Below are 19,201 nucleotides of genomic sequence, written 5' to 3' on the forward strand. Positions count from 1 at the left end.
CCGTGTTGAAGACTTAAAAAAAAAAAAACAACAGTCTTACATCACTCGCTGGTTGTTTCCCAGCATGCACAGCGTCAGCCCCGGGCTCCTCTTTATAAGCAGGGTGCGGCGGGGCCCACTGATATGTAAGCAAGCGCATATTTGCATGTCTGCCGTGTGTTAACGGACATGCTACCGCTCCGACCGCAGCGCAGACACTGCCGAGCGAACCCTGGGCAATTATATACTGGTAGCACTCCCTCTGAAGCAGCTCAGCAGCACCCCCGCCACCACCCCGTTCACACACTCACTCAGAGGAACCAACGGCACCAAATGTCTGTCTTGTTTTTAATTGACTGTTTTGTGAAACCTTCCAAAAGGCTCTTTGTCTCAAGTCTATTTGATGTATATATACACGTCACCATTACAGTAAAGACGCAACGCCTACTGCAGAGACAGACTGGCAACGCAAAGACATGCGTACACATTCACACAGACCCACACTACCTCCACATGCTCACACACACACATACAAACAATGTACATTTGATTTATGTTGTTCTATTTACTTCTATTTGTTCATCCATGTTTTCATATCGCAAGCCACAGGATCTGAAAGGACGGAATGTTCCGGGACATTCTCTCCTATAGCTCTTTTTCCCCGGTGCCTGTGGGCCTTGTTCCATTTTGTGTGTGTGTGTGTGTGTGTGTGTGTGTGTGTGTGTGTGTGTGTGTGTGTGTGTGTGTGTGTGTGTGTGTGTGTGTGTGTGTGTGTGTGTGTGTGTGTGTGTGTGTGTGTGTGTGTGTGTGTGTGTGCGTGTGTGCGTGTGGTTTATGCACTGCAAAGCTCTCTCCGCCACACTGACTTGTGGTCTCTCCACTGAGGTCTACCCTCACGGTTCCCTCTAAGCTCTGAGGACAGAGGGGGTAGGGGGGTGGGCGGAGAGGCTGGGGGGCAAAGAGGGAGGCTGGAGGAAGCTGGGCGAGGCTAGGAGGCTGGGGGTGGCTAGGAGGCTCAGGAGGCTACTAGGCTTGGGGGAGGCTCGGAGGCTGAGGCTCTGCTGGAGAGACGGTCTCCTTCAGCCACTTTCCATTGTTCTGAGTTTCACTGGGAATCCATGTTGGTTAGTGGTTAGTGGCATAATTTCTCTTTGTGTGCGTGCTCAAACGGACTGATGTTGTCAGTCTGAGGTCACATTACACCTGTTTCTGGTGTGACTGTAATCCTGTGTGTGTGTGTTTGTGTGTGTGTGTGTGTGTGTGTGTGTGTGTGTGTGTGTGTGTGTGTGTGTGTGTGTGTGTGTGTCTGTGTCTGTGTGTGTGTGTGTGTGTGTGTGTGTGTGTGTGTGTGTGTGTGTGTGTGTGTGTGTGTGTGTGTGTGTAACACTTCCCAGACTGGTCTGGTTTGTGAATCATGCTTTTTATTGAAGTCTCCCATTTCTTCCCTCACTGTTTGCAGGCTTTTAGTGTGGTAAATGTGTCTACTCTGTGTGTGTGTGTGTGTGTGTGTGTGTGTGTGTGTGTGTGTGTGTGTGTGTGTGTGTGTGTGTGTGTGTGTGTCTGTGTGTGTGTGTGTGTGTGTGTGTGTGTGTGTGTGTGTGTGTGTGTGTGTGTGTGTGTGTGTGTGTGTGTGTGTGTGTATTGGTACATGTACTGGCCTGATATTGTGGGTAAACGTTGGATCAACAGGGCTAACTTTTGGATTGGACTTCTTACATTATGTCCATAAAAGTGGACAACGTTCTCTGTCAGCCCTGCGGTTGCTCTCAATAGGCTGGTAGCAAAGAATTAATACCCGTCTCTCAATGTGTATTCATAGCGCTGTTCCACATATAGGTCCCACTCCAGACATCTTCTATAGTGGCGCTTTCAAACCAAAATATCCATGAATGAGGGATAAAAAACTACAAAAACACAGGAAGGAGGAAATGGTTCTGGTTTTGAATTTTGAAAAAAGAGGGAGAATGGAATCTGTCTCCCTCACCGTTCCTCTTATTTTCTGTTTTTATATATATATATATATAGCACTTTGCCAACTGGTATTTACAGTTTTAAATTCTGAGGCTGTAATGAGCTATATAATGGAAAGGTAAGTAAGGGTATGTGAGACAAACAGGAGCAGGAAAAGCAACAGCCAGTGTATGAGAGGCCACATGTACACTCAGGATTTAAGTATAGAACAGACGCCGCACATGGGATGAGAGCTATCTGTGTAAAGCAAACAAGGGAGATAGGTCTGAAGAGAGTGTGATGGCACGCCTGTTAAAACGTCCCCCATCCTTCTTTGTCTTTCAGGAAACTGTGGGATTCCAAGATTGCCGACCCATCCTCGAGGTAAAGTCAGCACAGCCTCTTTTGGAGAATAACACCCAATATTGATATCGTTGGTCATAGAAATACTCATATTTTGACATTTTGTTCTTTTATGCATTGTCCTTACATTGTGTATCTAGATAAATTTCCCCTATTCATTTAGATTTTTGTAGTTTTTTACTCACTAACTAAGTTGACCAATAAAACTCTTGAAACCTGAACTTAGTTGAACCCCAGATATGTCCAGTCTGGGACAACGATAGATCTTACCTCCTAACCTCCTGGCCTTCTGTGGGACCCCCAGGCTGCGGGCGCTCTCCAGTAAGAAGGGCTACTGGGTGGAGAGGGTGCAGTGCCAGGGGGCCGAGGCGTCCTTAGCCCAGTGCTCGGCCCAGCTCTCCTTCTCCCGCAGCGACACCCCCTGCCCAGGGGGGATGCACGCCGTGGTGCGCTGCGTCCCTGGAGCTCAGTTCGCCAACGCCGGAAGACCCTCGACTGTTCAGGTGGGCATGGCCTGCTTGGGTATTATTTTATGAATTATTATTATTTGTATCGTTATGATTTGTGTTATTAGTATTAGGAGCAGTATAAGAAGGAGGAGTATGGATTAGGAGTTCCATCATACTCGTTGATCACTACGTATTCCTTTAGTTGACCACATATCCCACAAAGATATGAACAATGATAAACTACTATATCACAGACTATATGTATATTATGATATAACTCCTATTTCTTTCTAACCTCCCTACCCACGCACACACCCACACACACACACACACTGCAGGCGGTGGTGCGTCTGAAGGCCGGCCCGCGGCTCGGGGAGGGTCGCGTGGAGGTGCTGCGGGAGGGGAAGTGGGGCTCGGTGTGTGACCACCTCTGGGACGTCCCGGCGGCCAGCGTGGTGTGCAGGGAGCTGGGCTTCGGGACCGCCAAGGAAGCCCTCAGAAGAGCCCAGCTCGGGCAGGGTGAGATGAGGCACCACTCGACTGACTGACTGGATGGATGGATGGCCAGGCCCATCCTTAGACTCACATGTACTTCACTAGCATCAAATTTGACGGGAGGTTCAGTGATATATCCTGTGTCGTCTTTTTTTTGGTTAACGCACACAAAGTTCAGACAGCCATCACAAGGTCAATCCGGTTCAAGTTACCATACCCTTTCTGCAGACTAAACACCACCTCACGCACCAAACCCCTCCCATTCTAAACACAGTTGTAGACAGCCGCCTGCAGCCAAATAAGCACAAATAAATAAAGGGATTGTCGCAGTTCAATGCTAACAGTGATCCGCTGACTCTAATTTACGCTACAAGACTCCTGCGGCCCCAAAAGGGGCGGTTCGTTGTCAAAATAAACATGAAAATATGAAACATGAGCCATCTTCGAAAACCCACGAGTCAACGGCGGTTAATTTGGCAGGCGTCGGCACGTCGACTGATTGCAATCACTTCGGCTGCTCCCTGCGGTGCCTTACAAGTCCCGGCACAGATGTGCGACACAGACATACGTGTATTTTTATACGTCGCCCAATTTAACCAGCGCTATTTTCCCTTTGCTGCTACTTGTTGTCTCTTTACTACCAGAACGCTGTAATCACGTTGATTTCATCCCATTCTGTGAGCATGCTGTATGTTCCCTTTGCGTACGGCTTGGTGGAAGCTTGATGGTTTTTATGGTGGTTTTACACAACTGAGTGCCATGGGGAGGCAGCACGGGGCAGGCATCGTTGTCACAATGGGAAGATACCGCGTCGGGCTACGTGTGTGAATCTAAAGAGACCAAGATTCACGTGAAGCAGCAGTTTTAGAGAGCACAGCACATGTTGAATAAAACATTGGGCTGAGGTCAACTGAGCAACTACATAAGCCGTAAGGGGAAGGACATTTTGTCCGGGATAGGCACAATGCCGCCAGTGAAACTGGGAGTGACATCATTCACTATTTGTGGCCAAATTATAGGCTGTGTCTGTGAGAAGCCTCATACATCTACTCAAATACACACTCAAACCCTTTCCTCCAGTCTGAAAATGTATAAAGTGTTACTAGGATGTAATCTTTGTGTTTTTTCAAGCATTCATGCATGTGTGTGTGTATGTTTTAGATTAATTGCTTTTTTATATCTATATTTGCACACATACAGTATCCGAAATAATAGTGCTGCTTAGAAGTAAAAATACATTTGAAATTTAGTTGTGTTTCCTTTATGAAAGTGTGCATGTTGCTTTGCCTGAATCTGTCTTATTCCTCCATAAAACATCAATGAATAACACGTCTCACTGCCACGATTGTAGGTTCTGGTCCCATTCACATGAACAGCGTTCAGTGTACCGGCCGGGAGCAGTCCGTCATGGACTGTACCTTCAGAGAGGTGCCCCTCTACAGCTGCAAACACAACCAGGACGTGGCGGTCCGCTGCAACGTCCCCAACACCGGCCTGCAGACCACGGTATGAACCTGCACACCAACCTCATCCAATGTACTGCAATCTGATCTCACTCCATCTGATCTTAATCTAATCCAATCGGAATCCTATTCTTATTCTTAATCCGATTTCAGTCTGAATATAATCTAACTCTGATCCAATTTGAATCCTTCTCTAATCTCGTCTACTCAAATCTAATCTATAGTCATCTAAGTCTAAGGACTGATTTCAATTTCAAACCACATGGTAAAGGGAGGGGCTGCTTATCCAACCTAACTTCTCCTCCTCCTCCTTCTTCTCCACCTCCATTTCCTCTCCCTCTCCCCTCCTCCTCCTCCTGCCCCTCCTTCTCCTCCAACCTCTCCTCCTCCCCCTCCCCTCCACCCCCTCCTCCTCTTCCTCTCACTTCCCCTCCTCCTCCTCTTCCTCCCCCTACCCTCCCCTCCTCCTCCCCCTCCTTCTCCTCCTCCTCCACCCCCTCCTCCTCTTCCACCCCCTCCCATCCCCTCCTCCTCCCCTCCCCCTCCTCCTCCCCCTCCCCCAGGTGCGTCTTGCGGGGGGCAGGGAGGCTACAGAGGGCCGTTTGGAGGTGCTGATGGAGGTGGGGGGGGTCAAACGCTGGGGGTCCGTGTGCAGTGAGAACTGGGGACTCAACGAGGCCATGGTGGTCTGTCGACAGCTGGGATTCGGCTTCGCATCGCGGGCTCACCAGGTGAGGGCAACATAACGTTGGCTACACATAACACAACATGATACTGGGCCCAGTGCAACACGCCGAACAATCACAGGATATTACTGTATACAACCGCACCCGACAGCAAAACAGAATACTAGGCACTATAATACAATACTTTTCTTCACTCCATCCCCACTGTCAGTTTTTCGATGTTATTGTTGTTTTTGTTCTTCTCCTGCATCTCCTCCCCATCTCGTCTCTCTATGCTGTGTTATTACTGAAGCCGGGGGTAATTACAGGCTTCTCAAACGTCCACTTCCACTGGAACTAAAATAAGAGAGTGGGGAAGGAAAAGCAGAGAAAGATTTGGAGAGAGAGCGAGAGAGAGAGAGAGAAAACTCTGAGAGCAAACAAAACTGAAATGAAAATAGAGTTGCACTTGCAAAAAGATGGTGGGTGTGTGTGTGTCTGTATGTGTGTGTGTGTGTGTGTGTCTTGAGGGAGTGCTATGACAGATGTTGGTAAAGATAATATGACATAAACAACATAAATGCTAGGCTTTTTAAACAACGGGATTAAGTGACAATCTGCCAAGGAAACAATCTGATGTATATATATCTCTTTGTGTTACTGGGTTTGTGCGTATGTTTGTATATGTGTGTTGGTGCATGTGTGTTTATGTGTTTGAATATGTGTGTGTATGTGTGTGTGTGTGCGTGTGTTTGAATATGCGTGTGCGTGTCTGTGTGTGCGTGTGTGTGTGTGTGGATGTGTTTGAAAATGTGCGTGCGTGCGTGCCTGCCTGCCTGCGTGTGTGTGCATGTGTTTAAATATGTGCGTGCGTGCCTGCGTGTGTGTGTGCAGGAGACCTGGTACTGGCCCGGGACCCCAGACGCCGGGGAGCTGGTCCTGAGCGGGACCCACTGCGACGGCTCTGAGATGTCCGTCCAGCGGTGCCGACGCAACACCAACGTCTACTGCCCCCGAGGGGGGGAGGGACGCGCTGCGGGGGTCAGCTGTGTGGAGAGTAAGCCCGGACCCTTACTAACCCACCACCCTAACCCACCCCCAGCCCTAAGACACAGTGGCGGGCTCAGAGGGGTGTAGGAGGGGGGACGGGGCCCGTCCTCAACACTGCGCCTCTGCAGAGTGGTGCACACATTTTGATCGACAAGTTGAAAGCCGAGTCGAAGTGCCGAATGTACTGGGATTGGCCAATCACAGTGCCCCCCCCCCCCGCCTGGATCCGCCCCTGCTAGGACACACTCGTGAATGACATCTGTGCAGGGGGGCACTTGTAACCTCGACCTCTCCCCCCCCCCACTCCACGCAGCGGCCCCTGACCTGGTGGTGGACGCCCAGCTGGTGCAGGAGACGGCCTACCTGGAGGACCGGCCCCTCCACCTGCTGACCTGCGCCAACGAGGAGAACTGCCTGTCGTCCTCGGCCTCCCGCATGGCCTGGCCCTACGGCCACCGCCGCCTGCTGCGCTTCTCCTCCCGCATCATGAACCTGGGCCGCGCCGACTTCAGACCCAGGGCCACCAGGGAGTCCTGGACCTGGCACCAGTGCCACAGGTGAGGCCCCCTGGGTTGGGGGTGAGGGTGCCCGACTGCCAGCCCCGAAGAGGTTCTCGGCTCCTACCCGCAATGTCGGCGGTCTAGGGCGGTCTAGTGGTTCGAGAGTCTGACGCCCGGTCCAGGTGGGTCTGGGTTTGAACCCCAGTGTCTGCGAGGTTATTTGTCTCCTCGGGCAAGAGGCCAAACACCGGTTCGAAGATTACTTTATATTGCTGAGAAATCCCTGCAAAAGGTCCCCCATCTAAAGTGTCTAAAGTGTAATGTAGAATGGCTGCAGGATCGGAACCCTTGATACACTGTTGAGTGAAAGCAGAAGGGTTTCCCAGAGTGTGACTGTACTCTGCAAACGCACAGCATGCATTTCCACTTCAATCGGGGAAATAGGATATGGTAGCTTTGATAACTACGATTTGTATAATTGAACACAATGGACACAATATAAGTTATCATCCACTTGCTTGACTGGGGAACCTGTGGTTAGAATGAGGGGGAGTGAGTGCTCTAATCATGTTGGCGTCTTATCTCCGCGGTTGCGGTGTTTGAAGTCCTAAAGAGAGAGAGAGAACCAAGCCTCTTCCTCCTCCTTAACCTCTCAACCCTCAAATGAACACTTGGAACCCTTTCTTTATATTTTTTGCTAGATTGTTTGGCGTGTCCTGTGTGTGTCTGTGTGTGTGGGTGCGTGTGTGTGTGTGTTTGTCTGTGTGCGAGCAACAGCGAAAACAAAACCGTCTCTTTTGGACATATCTTCGACCATGGAAATCTATTTTCCGACCCCCCCATCTCGAATAGCATTAATAAAAACGTAAAGAGCCCATGACGCATTCTTTCCGTGTGGTCCTCGGAGATATCAACAGACACTTATATCGACCAATAGGAGACGCAACTCCAGGCCAGTAGCCTGGAAAAGTTTTCCAACCGATTTAAGCCTACAAACGGTACCGTTGAAATTTGGTCCCTTTGAAAACGCCTCGTTTCTCCCTCTCCCAGGCACTACCACAGCATCGAGGTGTTCACCCACTACGACCTGCTCACCCTGAACGGGACCAGGGTGGCTGAGGGCCATAAGGCCAGCTTCTGTCTGGAAGACACCTACTGCCCTGAAGGTAGCAGGAAATGCTCTTTGATTCTTGTGCTTTTACCTCTATTTGATCAGACATCATCTATTTGTTTACAGTGTAGTGTTTTTTTTGCGACAGCAGATAAAGGTAAGGTAAGGCAGGGTAACTTTATTTGTACCCAAGGGTAGATTTGGTTGCAGGTAAAAGGAGTGGGCTGCATACACACATTACACACAGACAACATTGACAGAATACAATGACATAACAGTAACAACAAGTGCTCCAGGCGTAGAGATATAGATAAAATCAAAATCAAAATACCGTTGATAAAATACAGAATAAAAACCACCATATCAAATACAAAAAAGCTGGTTCAATCAATGAATAAATAAATAGATTAGGAAGCCTGTGCGTAATTTAAAAAGATTAGTATGTAGTCTACAAATAGCCAAAGTATTGTTCAGGGTATATTGTCCAAAGACACAGCAGGGAAAAATCAATGATAAGACAAAAATCAGAAAAGGCCATGGAAGATCATGTTTAGCTCCAAGAAAAACCCTTACTTTGAACAGCGATACATTACACCGGCACTCACACACACAAGCGCAAACAAACAAACTCACTCACGTACGCACGCACGCATATGGCCGCTCGATTATGGAAAAAATCGTAATCACGATTATTTTGGTCAATATTGAAATCACGATAATTCCAACAATTATGTTTGAATTTGAAAATATGATGTATTTCTTCAGCACATCTCTCCCAAAAGATACTTTCTAACTGAGAACACCTTAAAAAAACACACAAAATGGTCAAAAAGAAAATGTTCAAATCTAAAAGAATATATGTACTGCCCTTTCTATAAAACGTTTAATGCAAAAAAATAAAATAATAATCAAAAACTCGATTATCTTAGTTTTGTGCTCGTTTGACACTAAAATCGAGATCAAAATTCGATTAATCGCCCAGCCCTAACGCACAAGCCCACACACGTACACAGATGGACGGATGGACACACAGCCTAAATGCTTACTGCTTTACTTTATCCTTCATGCCAACGTATCCAGCCCTTGCAGACACATCACGGTCAACCCTCCCTCTCCGCCTTTTGCCAACAGGAATGCAGAAGCGCTTCTCCTGCTACAACATGGGCGACCAGGGCATCTCCGTGGGCTGCTGGGACACCTACCGGCACGACATCGACTGCCAGTGGGTGGACATCACGGATATACGCCCTGGTGAATACATCTTCCAGGTCAGGATGCACCAAATGACCATGCCACTATCTGGTTGAATGCAAACTCCTTACACAGCTCTTTAGTCTATATAATTTGCTCTTCTGAGTATTTATAGGACTTTTTAAAGTCTCCGTTCACTAAAACCGAAAAAGGTTGGCGGGGAAATCATGATGTATTTATATCCGTCATTTTGGTTGTTTGAATTGCCTGTTAAATTGAGCGGAAAAGTCAGCTCCATATAGAAATAGAAAAATGAAAAGGTGTTTTTTGACTGTTGGGAAAACGAAGAGATGAAACTCTGTGATAGCGGCTATAATTTCAACAAAATTTGCCTCGGCTGCGATTCCAGACACTGATGTATTCGTACTGCGTGCATACAGTGTATAGTTTATGGGTGAGTGCATATTTAAAAATCACAAATTGAACCTGCACTTAGTGAAAACGTAGACCCAGTATTAGTCAAGGAATGCAAACCGAGGGCTTTAGAACTGGGATTTATAAAAGGCTCAGTCAGCATTGCAAAACAGCAAACAGGATCTCGTTGTATGTATTTACGGTTTATTATATGTATGTTTAATTTTAGATGATCCACCTTGATTCTCATCCCCTGGTATGTGTGTAAGTGTGGGTGTATTGTGCACGTGCATCCGTGCGTGTGAATGCGTGCATAAACCACATCCATCCACCAGTGTGTGTGTGTGTGTATGTACACCAGACAGACCCTGACACACACACACACACACATCCATGAGTCATGTCTTAACCCCATATAACCAGAGCCTTTGTCCCAAACAGTAGACCCAAGCATCACTATGGCAACCCAGGGAGGCCAAGCAAACTCTTTGTGGTTTGTCATTAAGGTCACATAATACATTTGCGTTAGAAGTGAGAGAGATGTGAGCGTCGGAGCAGCGGCCCCTCGGTGGAACTGGGTGTTTCTGGGGCCGCTTGGGGGATCAGCCCTTTTAGGCGGCTGCTTTTAAACCCGTGACTCATGTTCACCTCAGCCTGATTCTCGCTGATTGCCCCGTCATTTAAAAAATCAGCAGCAAAACCTCATGGCCTTTTATACAGTGACGGTGACTTCCCTTTCATTGTATTATAACGGAGGCCCTGGGCCCATTTCTTTCACATCATTGTGTCAGCTGGTAAAAAGGGAATGAAATGCAGCCAAGTTAATATGGTGTTCTGTAAAATATGTGCTGGAATCGTTGGGCTCTGCTCTTTTTAAGACCCCAAATTAAGTGTTTGGGGGGGGGGGGGGGGATTAGGCTGAACCAAGGAGTATACATATATAATCAAATGTTCAATGTTTTACTTATATCCAAAATGTTTCTATTAAAACATATCTCTGGCCGCAGAACGGCATAATAAAACCTGAAAGAGCGCGGCTTTAAATAATATGTGGTCAGGTTATCTGTTTGAAGTGCGCGTCAGGAAAAATCGTTTGTGTTTTATATATAGCCTATACTGCAGACAGACGGGCGGAGAACTAGCAACCATGGCAACCGACCATAGCGGCGTCCTAATGATACGCTGTAGTCCAACCCCAGGCCAGAACTGTCATGGTTGTACCTCGGCTCTTCTTCGTCTTGGACCAGATTAGATGTGATATCATGGCTATCGAGAAGCCGCCTGTCACTTCTGGCTCCAACCTGAATAAACATCCTCTGAGGCTCCCTGTCTAGTCCATGGCTCAGTTCAGACTACTTAGACAGGGTCTAAGTCACCGGAGGGAGAAAATCTTGAGTGTTCCCTGGTTTAATTCCCTGGATCGGTAATTTAGGAACAGGAACTATAGAATTTATTTATTTTTAAATATGTGCCACTATAAATTCATACATTCATAGATAAATGCACTTACTCACTTTGTAGTTGGAGGCCTACTGCATTTAGTTACACTAAATGTCATTATTATTATTATTATTATTAATAATTTATTTGATTAGGACAGTGCACATTAATTAACATGTCAGCCAGAGCATCAATATAAATATGCCGGAGTTATCTTAGTTGCTAATTTACATCCGTTGTCCTAAGGCAATTACACTGCCTAATTGGGCTGTGCAAATGCCAATGAAACAGATTCTGATCTAAACAAACTCAGGTCATCAAAGTCTCCTCCCCATGTCTCTGACTGACTGTGTCTCGGTGCAGGTGGAGGTGAACCCGTCGCTGGACATGGCCGAGTCGGACTTCAAGAACAACGTGATGCGCTGCCGGTGCAAGTACGACGGAGCTCGGGTCTTCATGTTTGGCTGCCATGCAGGTAAGAGTAGCCCTACCTTTACAGCTTCATCTCCATACATAGGAGTGTTTGTAGTTAAACCATTATAAAGCACTAGAGGCTATATACTCTCTAGGACTACCATTACAAAACACCGGAGGCTTAATAATTTCTATACGTAAGCCTACCATTACAAAACACTGGAGGCTATATACTCTCTATACGTAAGCCTACTGTTAAAAAACACAACACTATATATTCTCTAGACAAAGACCTACCATTACAAAACACTTGAGACTATATACTCTCTATGCATAAAACACAAGAGACTACAAACTATACATAGGTCTACCATTACTAAACCGTACGCTCTATTGATAATACATAATCTCTATTCAAAGACCTAGCTTTAAAAAACCCTACAGCCAATATATTCGCCATACATAGGTGTACCGTAACAAATCACTAACTTTATACTCTCTCATTCCGCTCCTAACATTTTCCTCTTCTACATGTTAAATGCGGAATGAAACGTTGACGTTGAGGTTCATTCTCCCTTCCTTTCTCTACGTTCAGCTGATTCGTACAGTCCCGGAGCAGAGGACCTGTTTGATCACCAGCGCCTGCTCTCCAACAACCTGCTATGAGTGAAGAAGTCTCAGAACTCAGAGCCAAACAGATGAAACCACACGTCAAAATAACACGCAACGGAGAAGGAAGGAGAAACCCACAATGTCTCCCGCGAAATTGTTTCTTAATATTCCTTTTGGGAAGATATTAATGAGATGGGGGGTGAAAGGGTTAATTCAAAAGGGTCAAATTGAGATTCCCTGGGCGTCCCCTGGAGACAGAGTGAGTGAATGAATGAATGAATGAATGAATGAATGAATGAATGAATGAATGAATGGGTGGATGTATGGATGTATGAATAATGCAAGAAACGTCAGAAATTAACAACCACAGGAAAGAGGGTGTTTTGAGATGAAAGCAAGGCATTTCAAGTGTCAAAATTGGTAGTAAGTACAAGTTTCAACTAAATTTAGAGTGCTTTGCACTTTTCATTTAAGTATAACCACAGTTTTAAGTTAATGGCACAAAGTCACGGGTATTCAAAGATACACCTATACGTTTTCGGGGAGACCGTTGTCCACCTAGTTTATACTTTTTAGTAGAGAGAATATACTGAACAGATTTAATACCAGCTGGAGTCATGCTGTCATAGTTAAATATTACAGATGCAGTATTGACTGTGGGACCCAATGTTTTTTTAAATGAGAACTGACAAATTGCATGGTGCTATTTGCTTTATTTGAATAAATGATGTGGTGTATTGCAAATGTATTGTCATGTACAGTTTGATATTACCTCTATGGATTCTTTTTCTGTAGCTATAGCTCAATAATTTATACTGTATTGTGTGTACTTTTGACATACTTGATACTTGTTCCTGTGTAACTTAGTTATGTGTTGTACTTTATTTTGTATCATGTTTGTTTGTTCTTTAGCTATCTGACAAACATTAGCATCATCTCTTGAGTTCTCATTGTTTTAACAGTATTCAACAGTAGTTGGTAATGGTAGTTAAACAAATAAACATGAAATTGTAAAACTACGGTTTATTTGGGGCATGGTTATTTGAACGAAGACTTAACCACCAACCACCACTAACGCAGTGATGGAAAAAAAATGCATATAGGCCTAAAAAACCAAAATAGTGTATATTATCAAGCTATCACCCCTGGTGGTTTTTAATTCCATTTCAAAGTAATCATAATGACTGCATCCATCGGAGGGTTCAAGTCTGAACCAAAGACTGGATTTCCCATTCTCCCGAATTCAGCCGCGTGCCAACCAGCCCATTACGGCTGTTTCCAACCTCACTCCGACTGATGAGCAAACACAAACACACTGGAAACTCTCCCGGCCGACCGCCGCTTGCTAAGAACACTCTAAATATACTACCAAGGTTGGCTGCAGTTGTACCCGTCGGTCCTTTGGTCTAGAATTTGTTCATTTTTATGCTTTGCATGTGAAAAGTAATCGCCTAAAAGGGTGTACACAGAATTTCGTCTAAATAAACTCTGACCTGTGGAAGAGTTGAAGACCGCAGAAGTGAGTTTGAACTGTTAAAGCGTTTTTTTGTTTTTTTTTGCACAGTTCTGATGTAACCTCTTCTTCATGGGAAATGCGTTATGGGTTAATTACTGTAGTTAAAATAAATACCGTCATTCTAAGACACTTAGCATACGCTGAATGGTAGCCCTCTACATGGAGAGTGTACCACAGTCAACCAGTTCATGGTCACGGCCGCTGCCCGGATAACAACTATCCTTGAAGGCATGTCTTTTACCTACCTTAGTTTCATTGTGGTGATGTCAACAATGTCCCTACATTGTCATGGGCAGACAGCCTGCAGAACGACCCCAGTGCCTGTGTGCGCGCGTGTGTGCGTGTGTGTGTGCATCCATCTAATTTGCCACATGACGCATCGCTTTTGGCTTAGTTGTGGTTTGCATTCAGTGAACTTCTTGTAATGCAGGGTGCGTTACCTACTCTTAAAACCACAATAAACTTGAAAAGTGTGGCCAAGCTTAGATCTCTCAATGACGCTGGAAAGAGCGGTTGAGACAGACTAAAGTGGCTATAGGTCTGACTTGAGACCTGAAGGGGGAGAATCCAACACCGCTAAGAGTTAACCATCCCCTGCTTGGATAAGCCCAACGGAACTAAGGGTGAACAAAGTGTGGGCTAACAAAACAGAAAACGAAAATATAATTAGACATTTGTTTTAATCAGACTTTTGCACAAACAAGAAAAATAACATTGAAGAAACAATAAGTGAAGATACATTTTAAAGGATGTTTCAAAAAGCATGAAGCACTGAGACGAACAGAGCACCGTCTATTCTTCAGTAATTTGGTTAACATAGAAACTACTCAATTCTAAATGACTGAAAAAGCTAAGCTGGCTCTGAAGCTAAACCATAGTATTATTGCACTGCATCAGTTTCTTGATCTAATGAATCCAGACTTCTGTGACCTGAGTTTTCCCAGAATGGCGTCCTAATTAGAAAGCAATGCACACAATTACAAGGAGATGTTTACGATAACAAAATAATAAGAGGTAACTCGTCTTAAAAAACTATTTTCTATTTGTGTGGTCACTTACTCAACATGCCGACACCAATGTTAAATGACAAAATAACAGGTTGTTGGTGAAAATAGCTTATTTTCGTTTGGAATGCCCAGAATGAAGCAAAGACTCGAAATGGATTTCTACCAAAAAAAAGCTTGAAAGGATAATTTAATAATGGATAAAAAAAAAAGGAACCTGCACTTTTTTACAATTTCATATGGATCTTCCTTGCAAAGCCATGATTGATCCGGAAAAAAGGGTTGGTTTAAAACCTCAGAAGATGGCTGATCCAAGAGGGCCTACTTCATAAAGATCAGTTACAATTGATATGATAAAGACGGATCCTATCTAGATCCGACGTTATCACTCCATACAGCGTAACCTAAACACTCACGGTTCGGTGTACAGCACCAGCAATGTTTATGCAACAGGGGAACCAGGCTCCACATAGAGAGCAAGAGTGGAGCCCAAGCCCTGTGCCCGGATCAGTGGAGACGCTGAAAACGCACCAGGGCTTGGGTGACTACCCACTCCCGCCCTGGCGAGTAGAGAGCTGTCCTGCGAGTAAAAACCAGGGCTGAGTTAGATAATAAAATGTTCTCCAGCTGGGAGAGAAGGAGGTGGGCAGAGCGCAAAGTATAGAGTCCGGTTTTTATATGGTCCATAGTGGAGAGCTATGGTATGGAGACTGCCCATTACGTGGCCGGTGATAAAGAGGAAAAGGAGCAAGGGTGCGAGGGCTGCTTTCTGTCCGGTGGAGAACACGAGGGCCCCGGATTCCGCGCTCACTTTCCCTCCCAGGCGTCTTCCCGCTGTTTGGCGGCCATGCGCTTTTGATCTGAAACAAAAGTGGTTCACAGACACAGTCACAGGCAGACACAAAGGCTTCAGCGTATATCCATCCCTGGTTAAATCGCATTCACAAAAGATTTGTCCTCCTACAATTTTTGCCTCTCATGCCTCTCATATCACAGTTTATTATGTCATGCATATAAATAGAGTTGTTTTAATCCGCTCTAGACACGCGATGGGCGCCCTCTAGATCTATCGCACCGTTGATCTCAAACCCACGGTTGTCATTTTGCATGTAGATCAACAACAGGACATCCGTCCAAAGCCCAAAGGGACCCATGTATAGCTTGTTTAGCAACGGTCAGAAACAGACAACCACTTGTGGCTGTGCATGCTATGATCTTCTGCTGCTACTGTTGAGGGACACGACGGCTACAGTAATTAGAGACTTGTTAGGATCTGCAAACGGTCAACGGACACCAGGAGCAAAGCACAATCTCTCCTTTTCTTTAATTGGACCTCTGATTTAGTTTGGATTTTCTTTAAGACAGCTCCCACTGGTGGACGTTACCTTGCATCGCAAACAAGAATGACTCGTTTCAAATAATGATAAAATTAGGTTTGGCATGGATGGGCAGGATTCTTGTGTCTCCTTATTTGCTTTGAAAATCATTCAGATATACATATAATTACCCAAGAGAGGCATGATAAGAAAAACTAATAATGCCTCAGGCTCCATTTAGGATCGAAGCCCGCACGCTAAATGCTAAGCGAGTTCGGCGTACCTCGGGCTTCCTGGATCTTCTTCTTCTCGGCGTCGCGATCTTCCTTGCTCTGGGGGCTCTTCACCCCAAGGGCTCCCATCACCATCCTGCGGGCCAGCATCGCGCTGGTCGGGGGTCTCTCCTTAGCGGGCAGCAGGTAGTCTGGGGGGCCGGGGGGGGAACATGCAGATGAATGTGGGCATGGGGAGCCCCCCTTATAATCCCCCCGCTATCGTCTGGTGGGAGTTAGCGGAGCACCCGCCACCCCCCCCCCATACCTAGACAGACGTACCGTTGCTTCTTTAACTTACTAGTGGCATCATCTTCAATTAAGGAAAATGACCGGCCTATAAATCCTTTGGAGACCCAACATAAAGATTTTGCAGCCAATAAGGAAATATGTATACCCACACAGTTCTCCAACTGAAAATATCTTTCTGCAAACACCTCAGGCACAAATCATTTCTACACACACAATGCATGCCCAATAACCCAGACCCTCCCCCCACCACAAACACGTCTGTCAACACTCATTCGACCCGGTGCATCTTGATCCTATGATAAACAAAGAGAGGCCCATGGTGTGTGGGGGGGGGGCCGTACCTGAGCAGCTCCGAGCCTTGGCCTTGGTAGCTGCGGAGGACTTGGAGAGAGGGCGCACCTTTAAGAGTGGCTGTTTGGATCTCAGGGCATCCCGGGCTTATTATTATCAAACAACATAGAAAGAAAGAAAGAAAAAAGGATAGCTTATTACACTACATAAAAAGCATGAAATTGATTTTTTTTTAAAAAGCTTAGGTGAAAATCGTTATTTTTTACAATTCATTAAAAGCCCCCTTACTAACCTCCTACAGCGCTGGAGAACAGAGCGAGAGCATGACTTTCATCCACCCAATGGATGTCAAGGCCTTTCAGCCTGAGATGGAGAGAGAGAGAGAGCGATAGAGAAAGAGTCATTATTCTAATGCCTTATAAAGGGACATCTATACGTACTAAAAATGGAATTGTGCGACGTTAAAAAAAAGCACTAACTGGCTGGATTCGAAGAGCTTGAGAAGGTCCTCGGTCTTGAACTCTTGTGAAAAGTCGTAGATTTCGACGATGTGAGACAGTTCGTCGTCCGTCATTTCAAGTTCCTCATCAGCCTCTTGGTCCATATTGTAGTAGTCAAACTCGGGGTCTTGGACATTTTTCTTCTTCCTGCCTTTTCCCTGGAATTGGACAAAGCGTATAGTGGTATTAACTACTTTCTCACTTGAGCTTTACAATGTGAAAATGGAAAATAGAATGGTAACTGTTAGGCAAAACTCATATATGGGGCCAATCCCAAAGTGAACCCTGAGGACTAAGAAGCCAGGACTAAGGACGCACAAACTTAAGTGATCTCAGATGCTAATTGATTTAAGTGAATGAGTGTGTGAGGCCACATGGGCTCAGATAGGTAAAGGATTGGGACAGCACTCCGAGAGAACATGTTACCGTGGCAACGTTTAATGCAAAGATGTTGCTGACACATGCCGAGTGCCGGTTTGGGAAATTTCATTTTTAAGTTTGTTGTTTTCCACACGGCCAAGGCACAGGAAAAGGCTGCCTCATTAAACATATTTTACAATATTTACAACTTTCTTAATTATTAATCATTTGTTTGCTGTCGTTTACCTTCCTAATTTCCCTATGGTCTCTTCGGTAAACGTCACAACACAACGCTTTGAACTGTGGGTAATTCCCTTAGGTTAAGTCTGCACTGATGCAGATTCACGGAAAGGGCTCGTTAAGTGTGTACTCAATCCCTCACACTCTTTGTACTACGACATTGGTACAGCCCTAAAGCCTTACTCATTTTGTGGGAACATGCAGCAGAATCTGTGAGTCCGGACTTTGGGATTGGCCCATTAACTCCCACTTTCACATTGTGTAAAAAAATCCAGCTCAATGAACAAAGTAACCAACCTCCTCAAGGCAATCGCCGTCGTCGTTGAACAGGGTATCCCAACTATCCTCTTCATTTTCTGAATTTAAGGCCAATATTTCCATTTCAGACGTAATCTCAGTTGTTCCTTCCTGCTTAGTTAATGTGTGGTCTTCATCCAACGGCTCCTCTGTGCCTTGGGATTCCTCTACTTTAGTGTCCTCAACCACAGCTTCAGTTTTATTCTCTTGCCCAGATTTGTTTTTCTTGTTTTTCCTGGATTTATCTGAGTATTTAGGCCTAGGTCTAGGTTTTGTTTCTTCTTCGGTTTGGGCTTTGTCTTTGGATGCATCTAGTCGTTTCTTGTCTTGTTTCTTTGAGCGAGATGTATTCGTAGTTAAGGGCTTGGTGGGGACCACCTCATCCTTATTTTCCACCTCATCCTTATTTGGCTTACTGGGGACCACCTCATCCTGAGTTGCCACCTCATCCTGAGTTGCCACCTCATCCTGAGTTGCCACCTCATCCTTATTTGGCATACTGGGGACCACCTCATCATTATTTACCACCTCTTCCTTATTTGGTTCAGTGGGGACCACCTCATCCTTATTATTTGCCTGTTCCAACTCCATAACGAAATAAGTGGCTATAGAGAAAGAGGAAAGAAGAGGACATAACGTTAACTGAACGAGATAAACGAGCAATGATATCTCTATAGACTATTTGTAACACAACTGCAACCACCACGTCTGGACCTCTATGCAGGCTACGCACGCTGAGAATGAAGCTATCATGCTATACATAAAACGGTTTAGGACAAATAATCTAAATGAACATCTACTATGCAATCATTTCAAACATGGTTTGCGCAAAAATACTCATACTACAGATTGCTCCCTTTATATATATTACAGTAAATACAACTGACCTTATTTTTTTGTTTCTTAGGTTTACCCGAATCTGTGTGGATGACTGCATGTAAACACCGGTCGCAGTAACTGTGACGCACATAACAAGGGCTTCTGGGAGATGTAGTTGATGTGCGCGCCACTAAACTACACAAATATTATTATTTTCAGTAACTACTACTTTTTTTTC

At 45.4% G+C, this 19,201-nt stretch overlaps 2 protein-coding genes across 3 annotated transcripts in view; one reads left to right on the forward strand and one right to left on the reverse strand.

Moving 5' to 3' along the window:
• LOC130380015 (lysyl oxidase homolog 4-like) overlaps nucleotides 1-13,196 on the forward strand; it is a 19,862-nt gene extending 6,666 nt beyond the window's left edge. Inside the window, exons 5-15 of the mRNA XM_056587198.1 lie at nucleotides 2,275-2,313; nucleotides 2,597-2,795; nucleotides 3,080-3,260; nucleotides 4,588-4,742; nucleotides 5,263-5,430; nucleotides 6,259-6,421; nucleotides 6,728-6,971; nucleotides 7,965-8,080; nucleotides 9,157-9,293; nucleotides 11,434-11,545; nucleotides 12,080-13,196. Coding sequence (XP_056443173.1) covers nucleotides 2,275-2,313; nucleotides 2,597-2,795; nucleotides 3,080-3,260; nucleotides 4,588-4,742; nucleotides 5,263-5,430; nucleotides 6,259-6,421; nucleotides 6,728-6,971; nucleotides 7,965-8,080; nucleotides 9,157-9,293; nucleotides 11,434-11,545; nucleotides 12,080-12,150 — 1,585 coding nt within the window. The 3' untranslated portion in view covers nucleotides 12,151-13,196. The remainder of the gene's footprint in view (nucleotides 1-2,274; nucleotides 2,314-2,596; nucleotides 2,796-3,079; nucleotides 3,261-4,587; nucleotides 4,743-5,262; nucleotides 5,431-6,258; nucleotides 6,422-6,727; nucleotides 6,972-7,964; nucleotides 8,081-9,156; nucleotides 9,294-11,433; nucleotides 11,546-12,079) is intronic.
• A 1,060-nt stretch (nucleotides 13,197-14,256) lies between these two features.
• r3hcc1l (R3H domain and coiled-coil containing 1-like) lies at nucleotides 14,257-19,142 on the reverse strand. Of its 2 annotated transcripts, XM_056586616.1 has the most exons (8): nucleotides 19,032-19,142; nucleotides 18,607-18,749; nucleotides 18,145-18,570; nucleotides 17,227-17,405; nucleotides 17,040-17,110; nucleotides 16,798-16,893; nucleotides 16,216-16,356; nucleotides 14,257-15,476 (listed from the first exon to the last, which is right to left on the reverse strand). In XM_056586616.1, the coding sequence occupies exons 2-8, from the start codon at nucleotides 18,733-18,735 to the stop codon at nucleotides 15,424-15,426; spliced, it is 1,095 nt and encodes a 364-aa protein (XP_056442591.1). In that variant the 5' UTR covers nucleotides 18,736-18,749; nucleotides 19,032-19,142; the 3' UTR covers nucleotides 14,257-15,423. The 2 variants fall into 2 exon arrangements, with proteins under 2 accessions (XP_056442591.1, XP_056442592.1); XM_056586617.1 differs by lacking the exons at nucleotides 18,607-18,749; nucleotides 19,032-19,142 and having other exon boundaries at nucleotides 18,145-18,600.
• Nucleotides 19,143-19,201: the final 59 nt, after the last annotated feature.

Source organism: Gadus chalcogrammus, chromosome 3 (assembly GCF_026213295.1).
Source record: "Gadus chalcogrammus isolate NIFS_2021 chromosome 3, NIFS_Gcha_1.0, whole genome shotgun sequence".
In the NCBI taxonomy this organism is placed as follows: Eukaryota; Metazoa; Chordata; class Actinopteri; order Gadiformes; family Gadidae; genus Gadus; species Gadus chalcogrammus.